Source organism: Chiloscyllium plagiosum, chromosome 9, assembly GCF_004010195.1.
Source record: "Chiloscyllium plagiosum isolate BGI_BamShark_2017 chromosome 9, ASM401019v2, whole genome shotgun sequence".
NCBI classification, from domain to species: domain Eukaryota; kingdom Metazoa; phylum Chordata; class Chondrichthyes; order Orectolobiformes; family Hemiscylliidae; genus Chiloscyllium; species Chiloscyllium plagiosum.
This window is the reverse complement of record NC_057718.1, coordinates 88,699,728-88,709,485: the sequence shown is the minus strand read 5'-3', so window position 1 is coordinate 88,709,485 and position 9,758 is coordinate 88,699,728. Positions and strand designations below refer to the sequence as shown.

Below are 9,758 nucleotides of genomic sequence, written 5' to 3'. Positions count from 1 at the left end.
AGGTCCATTGCGCGTGCGCGAATTGAGGGGTGTCGGGGAAAAGCGCGAGCGTGGTTAGGAGGTTTCAGAATCGACTGAGTGTGAGGATGGCGATTAGGGACCGTGAGGAAGAGATCAGTGATTGAGGTGCGTGAACGAAGAAAGGTGTTGCCGATCACCAAGGGATGGTGGTGGTGTGAGAAGGCAGCCTGGGTGATGTTTTTGTTGACCTGGGAATTAGTTGCAATTGGATCCACCGGAACCTTTCCCCGTAGCCCCCAACCGACTGCGCACGCGCGTTTTGTCACTTGCCCTTGCACTCGTGTGTTTCTTCTCTCACAAAGTAGCAGCAAAGCCCATAGGGTCACTTGTTGTATGCATTGTTGTGGGGAATGATATACTGGCACATATTTATTTGAGATATTGCTGAGGTCTTTGCCCAGCCACTTTTTTTTGGACAACATTATTCTCTTGGTAATAAAATCAGTGGCTTTCTTATTTCAATTTAGTCTATTTGCTGCTCACAGTGCTATCTCCTTAACATTAGCAAGACCAAAAGCAGACCACATTACTATTTTGTGGAACACCTCCCCATTTGTAAGAATGGCCTCAACCTTCCAGTTGCTGGTTATTTCAATAGATCAATGTGCTCCCAAGCATACATTTGACTTGGGCCTGCTTCTGTATCCCAAAGAAGCACAATGCAAGTTAGATACCTCATTTTCTGCTTAGGCACTTAAAGATTTTAGGATTCAGTATTAAATTCTGTACCTTTACAGTATAATCGCTTTGTCTTTGGTTTTTCTTGTGTAACCCACCTTTTCCCATGTGCACAACACAGAGTCATGTCTTTGTTGACTTTGCTGTCAAAAGAGTGGACCATCTTCTTTTCACCTTTGTTTACACCCATTCTACATCTCTTTGGTTCTGGGTGTCCTATCAATCTGTTCCATTTTGGTAGAGAGAAATAGAATAATAAAGTGAATTAGCACAAGTACAAAAAAAACTTTTACAACATCATTGAAGAGAGATTAGTGAAGATGAGAGCTGAAGCAACATATCTTTTGATATCAAAATAACTCTGTGATGACTTGCTGAACAACAAAATAAGCAATTTTCTGTGACTTTTTAATAATTAAACACAGTTTGCAAGAAGTGTTTTTTAATTTAAATGTTGTGCTACTTATTAATCATTTCCCTGTAAGGAGATTGCAATTGGTGTAGTAGGGGCACCAAACTTAGCTTATCAATGAGGTATTTGCTGCACTTAAGTAAGCGTGTAAAACTTCTTGTGGAGAATAGTTTTTATAAAATATCTGATACAACTGGCAGATTTTACCTTGTGTTTTCTCTTGGATATAGCAGTGCTAATCACTCAAAGTTGTTTGAACCTTTTCCAAAGTGGTGTATACCTGCAATGTCCAGTAAATGATGACATAGACCACAGTTTTAACAACAGGCCTTATGATCTAATAGTTGTATATTTTCCTTGTATACTTCAATTTCTTGATAAAGGCAGACTGTGAAAATACTTGATAAGACAGACCAGATATAAATTGTTGAACTTTTCATTTCAAAGCAAATGCACATCAATAGCAACAGTTATGATCAGACTTATCAGACCTAGTTAAATCAATACTACTTATCACAATATTTACACCATGCTTGCTTCATCAAGAAACCTCACTTCACATGCCTTTTGTTGTGATATTGCCTCTGGGATCTATCCTTGGCCCCTCATATTTCATTCCTGCATACTTTCCCTTGATGATACCATCAGAAAGCACATTGTAAATCTGGGCAGTGTCAGTCTACCTCACCACGTTTGTCTTGACCCACTTTACTGTTTCTAAATGGTTTAAATTGTCTGTTAGATATTTAGCAGATGAGAAGTAGGAGGACACCAAGGTGGGAATTCCCATTTAGTTTCTTACTCATCTCTAATTTTAATTGAGTCAGATTTGGTAACTATACCTTTGGCTACCAAGGCCTTAGGTTTAGAGAAGAAATGTCAGAACTTATCAGCTCTACCTCTCTTCATCCTCAGGACGTGTATTAAATCTGCCTCTTTGACCATAACCCTCATATCATCTTATGTGGCTCAGTGCCATATTTTGTTTTAAAATGTTACTGTAAGATATCTTGGGATGCTTTATTATATTAAGGCATTTTTATAAATGCAGGGGTTATTGTTGTCTTTGTTAATGACCTCAGTGTATTCCTGCTAATCTCTTCCATGCTGCTTAATTTGTGTTTCAGCATTGTCCATTTGTATGTCCACTTCTCGACCCCTCCAGAGCTAACCCCGTTATTTTGATTTCCTTTTGATCCTTATCCTCTCTCTCCTCTGTTTCTGCTACTTGGTCATTGCTAACTTTTATTTTTCCTCTCTCAAGAACTATGCTCCTTCAGTTTCTATCAAAACCAATACCCAAGATAGTATATTTGCATTTTGAGCAATTAAGATTTCAGCAATACATTGTGAGCATACGGTGACAAATCCAGTAATTAAAATGAATTAATTTTTCAAGTTTATTTTGTGCATTGCTAAAAAATCTCTTTAAAACTGGACTATCTGAAGTAATGTGACTCTTTAAATTTCCTTGGAGCTTCTCATTACGTTCATCCAATAGGAAAGGATACTGTATAAGTTACATGACTACAGTCAATGTTGCTTCTGTCAGTCGATGAAGTGGTTTAAAAATGGGGGGGCCTAGATTTATTGAATTCGTTAATTTGGGTCTAACTTTCTGTGTTTTCTTTTGTTTTGAAAGTGGCCACTCAGTTCTATGATTGTACTGATGCTGATTTCAATGTCCTTGTCGAGAACTGAAGAAATTTACCACCAACAGCTCCAGTCCTGAAAACTGAAATTATGCTTATCTGGTATGTACAGATTACCCTGTTCTGTAAAACCATATAAAACATATTTTGGCTACTTTTAAATAGAGTAACTAACTATAGCTTAGCTTCTACTACTTAACAAGAAAGACTGGTACAAGTTCTTAGAGGTAATACTGTAATTCCACTTCGTCCCCATTTTCTCTTTTCTTTCCAATATTTTTTACTGTTCCATTAATTTAGTATAGCTCCATAGTTCAGTAATCTTAATTTTGTTGATCATGTGATTTTAGTTATACATTTTCATTACTGTATCTAATTAAGCTACTAGACTAGATGCAATTGAGGTTCACAAGGAGGAGGTGTTAGAAATTCTGGAAAGTGTGAAAATAGATAAATCCCCTGGGCAGGATGGGATTTATCCAAGGATTCTCTGGGAAGCCAGGGAGGAGATTGCTGAGCCTTTGGCTTTGATCTTTTTGTCGCCATTGTCTACAGGAATAGTGCGAGAAGACTGGAATATAGCAAATGTTGTTCCCTTGTTCAAGAAGGGGAGTAGAGACAACCCTGGTGATTAGAGACCAGTGGACCTTACTTCGATTGTGGGTAAAGTGTTGGAAATTATCTTGATAGGAATAAGTTGATTAGGGATAGTCAATGTGGTTTTGTGAAGGGTAGGTCATGCCTCACAAACCTTATTAAGTTCTTTGAGAAGGTGACCAAACAGGTGGATGAGGGTAAAGCCGTTGATGTGTATATGGATTTCATTAAGGTGTTTGATAAGGTTCCCCATGATAGGCTACTGCACAAAATACGGAGGCATGGGATTGAGGGCAATTTAGCAGTTTGGATCAGAAATTGGCTAGCTGAAAGAAGACAGTTACTAGTGGTGTACCGCAGGGATCTGTTTTGGGTCCACTGCTGTTTGTCATTTTTATAAACAACTTGGATGAGGGCGTAGAAGGATGGGTTAGTAAATTTGAGGATGACACTAAGGTTGGTATAGTTATGGATAGTGCTGAAGAATGTTGTAGGTTACAGAAGCACATAGGTAAGCTGCAGAGCTGGGCTGAGAGGTGACAAATGGAATTTAATGCGGAAAAGTGTAAGATGATTCACTTTGGAAGGAATAACAAGAATGATCAGATTCTTAGAAGTGTAGATGCGCAGAGAGATCTCGGTGTCCATGCACATAGATAGGGCTGTTTAGAAGGCATATGGTGTGTTAGCTTTTATTAATAGAGGGATCGAGTTTCGGAACCATGAGGTCATGCAGCAGCTGTACAAAACTCTGGTGCGGTTGCACTTGGAGTATTGTGTGCAGTTCTGGTCACTGCATTACAGAAAGGATGTGGGAGCTTTGGAAAGGGTTCAGAGGAGGTTTATTAGGGTGTTGCCTGGTACGGAGGGAAGGTTTTACGAGGAAAGGTTGAGGGACTTGAGGCTGTTTTCATTAGAGAGAAGGAGGTTGAAAGACTTAACTGAGACATATAAGATAATCAGAGGGTTAGATCGGGTGGACAGTGAGAGCCTTTTCCCTCGGATGGTGATGGCTAGCACGAGGCGGCATAGCTTCAAAATGAGCGGTGATAGATAAAGGACTGATGTCAGAGGTAGTTTCTTTACTCACAGCAGTAGTAGTGGCGTAGAATGCACTGCCTGCAGCAGTTGTAGACTCTCCAACTTTACAGACATTTAATTGGTCATAGGATGGGCATGTGGACGAGAATGGAATAGTGTAGGTTAGATAGGCTTCAGGTTGGTTTCAGATTGAGGGCCGAAGGGCCTGTACTGCGCTGTAATGTTCTATGTTCTAAAATATATAATTGCACATTCACCCTCTGTCACTCTCCTGATTATGCTATATTGAAAATGATCTGCAGAAATTCATTATACAGTGAACAAGGCTGGTGGCTTCCAGTTTTCAGAGGAAAATAGTGAAAATCCTGCAATCTCATAGTAACATTGTATTCAATTTATTTTGTCAGCACACGCAAGTGACACTTGGAACTGATTTATAATAGATCGGGATTTTACTTTGCATTTCCTACAAGATGGTTACTATTTAAATCAGATATTTTTAGCTTATATGATTGGGTAAATGATGGCATGATGATATCAGAGAAAGGCAGATAGTTAATAATCCTTTCAGGCCTAATTTAAATATAATACACTAAGTGCTTACTCAGCAGTTCAGAGCAATTAATTGATTTGTATCAATAACACAGTTTTTATCTCCTACTTTGAAGATGATTTTACTTTTCAAATACAGATGAATGATGATAGCTTATGTGAGAGAAGTGATAAGAAACAGTAATAATGCTTCCATTGTAATGAATATAAATTCTCCAAAAAAAATATTTTTTCCCACTTTAGATTGATTGTCCACTAACCATGACTGTCAGATTGCTCAGAATCTTGGAACTATCTGCACATTTGATGAAAAGAACTTCCTGTTTGCGATCCTCTCTGGGAACTGTTCCGCTCCTTGGGATTAGGCCCAATAGCAATTTTCAAAGAAATGCTCTGTGCTGCCAATGGAAAGGCCAAAATGGAAGATCACCAGACTATAGGCTGGTTCTAGGCTCTCTCAACCCAAAAGGGACAGCTTTTGTGCCAATGCTGCATTGGCAATCTCTAAATTGTGTGCAATGTGCAAACGTAAGGAAACTGTTTTATTCCACTGTGACAAGCAGCAATAAAATGATTCCCAAACAGAAAGTACTGTCACCCAAAAGACCTCTTAAAGGCCCTCGGACCAAACAGCCATCAAGGACCAACCAGCCAGCTCTTGCAGATGTGGAGGTAAACAAAATGTTTTAGGTTTTATTGTTAATGGACTACTCTTTAGGTTTGCTATATTATATAGGTCAATAAAATTAAAATACTGTGTCCCAGTATCTCTTTTTATTCATGCTTAAAAGCAATAAGTTTGATTATTTGAATTAGATGCCAATGATGTCCAAATGGATTGGTGCAGTCACCAGTTCTTGGTTGAACCACAAGATGGAGCATTTCTCTGTAATACTTGTCAGTGGATTTCAGTTTGGAGAATAGATAAAGAACAACAAGCTAGTAGTATTTGCTTTTCAGATGGAGAGTACTCATCAAGTTGTGATCGCTGTTACTATAGAGATCCATATTCTAGATTGTTTTGCTCTTGTGATTAAAGGAGCAACTGAGATGGAAAATGACAGAGATGGAGGATATGAAGGGAAAGAAAACAGATTAACTGACCAGTGAGAGTTGATGTTAAATTTTAATTCACAAGAGTTTGTGGCTAGGATAGTTATAAATTATTGGTCACTGAACAGAAGTACAACCTGGCTCCAATACACCCACTTCTGAGTTTATCAAAGATACATGTGGATGCCAGCAGAAAGCTATTTGAGGACCTACTATCTGGGTACTTATTGATGCGATTAAAATGCTTCGAATAAAACTAACTAAGGAGTCTTGAGGCAGAGTGATAGTGTCCCTACCTCTGAGCATGTGGCCAAGGTTCAATTCCCACTTACTCGAGGATGTGTCATAACATTTCTGAGGTGGGTTGATTAGAAAATATCGAGAAAACAAAATGAGGCACTTTTATACCCTTTTAATCAACCTTTAGGACATGTTGTGAAACATCTCTGGAACAGTTGGAACTTAAAACTCAGACCTTCTGACCCAGAGGAAGGGACATTCTCACTGAGCCACAAGAGCTCAACTAAGGCTTTTTAAAATCGATTTGAATAAGGCTCGAAGTTTTACTTTAGAAACAGGTATTTCCCCATGCTTGGAGAACTGATTTGGCTTAGAGTTTGGAACACTACTACTGGGTGGGATGCTCTTCGTGGGGTTGGTGTGGACTTGATGGGCCAAATAGCCTGCTTCCACACTGTAGGGATTCTAAGCAATCAAATTGTAGAGTGCTTTTAAATGAATTATTTTGATTCCTTATTTTGAAAGCTAAAAGGAAATGTCTATTTTTTTTGAACAAGACAGTTGTGCTTTATTGATGAATGCTTGAAAAATCTGTGCAGCTGGTGTTCTGAAGTTTGGTACAAGTGCAGTACATGACTATTTCTGCCTGGGGAAAAAGCCTGAAGGCTGGTCTGTAGAGAAGATCCTGATTTGATCCGATGAAAAGGGCTGGGTTGTATTTCAATTCCACAGTATATAAAAAAAACAGAGCATTTGACAGATCTCACTGGAAACATTTTTTTCAGTCACATCTCATTCTTCTCTTTCTCTGTGTTGTACAGCATGTTACAGTTCGTTGAAATAATTCCTCTTCTCTTTCCTTTTAAGATCTGTGCTCAGCCAGTAAGAAATGCTACACCAGAATACTTTTCTACTTTGTTACATTTATTCTGGCGTTACTTAGAGTCAGAGATGCACAGCACAGAAACAGACCTTTCGGTCTAACTCTTCCATGCCGATCAGATATCCTAATCTAATCTAGTCCCATTTGACAGCACTTGGCCCATATCCCTCTAAACCCTTCCTATTCATATGCCCACCAAGATGCCTTTTAAATATTGTAATTGTGCTCGCCTCCACCACTTCCTCTGGCAGCTCATTCCACACACGCACCACCCTCTGTGTGCAAACGTTGCCCTTGAGATCCCTTTTCAATGTTTCCCCTCTCACCCTAAACCTATGCCTCTAGTTCTGGACTCCTCCATGCCCCTCATGATTTTATAAACCTCTATAAGGTGACCACTCAGCCTCCTATGCTCCAGAAAAAATAGTCCCAGCCTGTTCAGCCTCTCCCTATAGTTCATAATCCACCAACCCTTGCAACGTCCTTGTAAATCTTTTCTGAATCCTTTCAAGTTTCACAACATCCTTCCAAGAGGAGGGAGACTAGAATTGCACACAATATTTCAAAAATGGCCTAACCAATGCCCTGTACAGCTGCAATGTGACCTCCCAACTCCCAAACTCAATGGTCTGACTAATAAAGAAAAACACACTTAACTCCGCCTTCACTATCCTATCTACCTGCAACTCAACTTTCAAGGATCTGTAAACCTCCACTCCAAGGTCTCTTTGTTCAGTAACACTCCCCAGGACCTTACCATTAAGTGTATATGTCCTGCTCTGATTTGCCTTTCCAAAATGCAGCACCTCACATTTATCTGAATTAAACTCCATCTGCCACTCCTCAGTGGCCCAACTAATCAAGATCCTGTTGTACTCTGAGGTAACCTTTTTCGCTGTCCACTACACCTCCAATTTTGGTGTCATCTGCAAACTTACTAACTATACCTCTTATGTTCACATCCAAATCATTTATATAAATGATGAAAAGCTGTGGACCCAGCACCGATCCTTGTGGCACACCACTGGTCATATGCCTCCAGTCTGAAAAGCAACCCTCTACCACCACTCTCTATCCTCTTAGTTACTTCTTCAAAAAACTCAATCAAGTTTACGAGACATGATTTCCCACACACAAAGCATTGTTGACTATCCCTAATCATTCCTTGACTTTCCAAATACATGTAAATCCTGTCCTTCAGGATTCCCTCCAATAATTTGCCCACCACCGATGTCAGGCTCACCAGTCTACAGTTCCAAACTTTTCCTTACAAGTTTCTTAAATAGTGGCATCACGTTAGCCAACCTCCAGTCTTCTGGCACTTCACCTGTCACTATTGATGATCCAAATATCTCAGCCAGAGGCCCAACAATCACTCCCTAGCTTCCCACAGAGTTTTAGGGGATCAATTCCTAGGGATTTATTCATTTTTGAGTTTTAAGATGTCCAGCACCACCGCCTCTAATATTTTTTCAAGTTGTCGCTATCTATTTCCCCACATTCCTATCTTCCATGTCCATCTCAACAGTAAACACTGCTGCGAAATACTCATGTAGCACCTCCCCATTTCCTGCGGTTCCACACGTAGGTTGCCTTGTTGATCTTTGAGGGGCCCTATTCTCTCCCTCATTACCTTTTGTCCTTAATATATTTATAAAATCCCTTTGGATTCTCCTTAGCCATGTTTGCCAAAGCTATCTCACATTCCCCTTTTGCCCTTATGATTTCCCTCTTAAGTTTGCTCCTACTGCCATTATACTGTAAGGATTCACATAATCTCTGCTGTCTATGTCTGACGTGTGCTTCCTTTTGATGTTGTGTAAATATTTCACCCTCCAGCAGGAATTCAAATGAACATATCTTTGGATTGTTGTCAATGATAATGACTTCTTTATAATATGATGCATTGTTAGGGGTAGTGGTGTAGAACTGTAATGTCTTGAGTCACAATGGAAGTGCTTACTTTCAGTGAGTAGGTCAATTTTAACCAACATATGGAATGTGTGAAAGCTTTATTTGAGTTGGCATAGTTGTACACCACTAAAGGATAAGCATGCACTTGACAAAATTGCTTCTCTTTGTAGTAGAGATTGGAACTGGGGGGCATGGCTTAAAAATAAGGGGTTTCCAATTGAAGACAGATGACAAAAATTTCCTTCTGATTTGAGAGTGTGAAATTGTCTTCCCCAGAAGACAGTGAGGCAGGTTCATTTCAGACTGAGGTAGATGGATTCTTGATTAATAAGAGAGTCGAGGTGTGGAGGGGGTACCCAGGAAAGTGATTTGAAAGTGCTTTGATCAGTTGTGGTCTTGGGATGTTTAGTGGGGATTTAAGATAGAATGGTTTCACTCAGAATATGAATAAATATTTGGTACTCTCTGCCACAAAGGAAGGTTTAGGTGGGAACCATCACAATGAGTATTTAGATGAACACCTGAAGTACCATAGATAGAAAGGTACCAGACCAGTGCGGGAAAATGAGACTAGAATAGGTACGTGTTTGATGACACAAGTGGCTGCCTCTTTCTATGCTGTGCAGCTCATTGGCTGTAATAGAAGCTCTTCCTCAGACTCCACGATTGTGTGTATTTGCTGTTTAACATGGCATAACATTCTAGTTTTAAATGT

At 39.6% G+C, this 9,758-nt stretch overlaps 1 protein-coding gene across 7 annotated transcripts in view; it reads left to right on the top strand.

The window, feature by feature from the left end:
• rmnd1 (required for meiotic nuclear division 1 homolog) overlaps positions 1-9,758 on the top strand; it is an 80,029-nt gene that overhangs the window by 894 nt on the left and 69,377 nt on the right. For 2 of the 7 annotated variants that reach the window (XM_043696501.1, XM_043696496.1), the window contains exons 1-3: positions 9-126; positions 2,754-2,865; positions 5,197-5,625. In XM_043696501.1, coding sequence (XP_043552436.1) covers positions 5,215-5,625 — 411 coding nt within the window. In that variant the 5' untranslated portion in view covers positions 9-126; positions 2,754-2,865; positions 5,197-5,214. The other 5 variants (XM_043696500.1, XM_043696497.1, XM_043696498.1 and 2 more) reach the window with 5 other exon arrangements.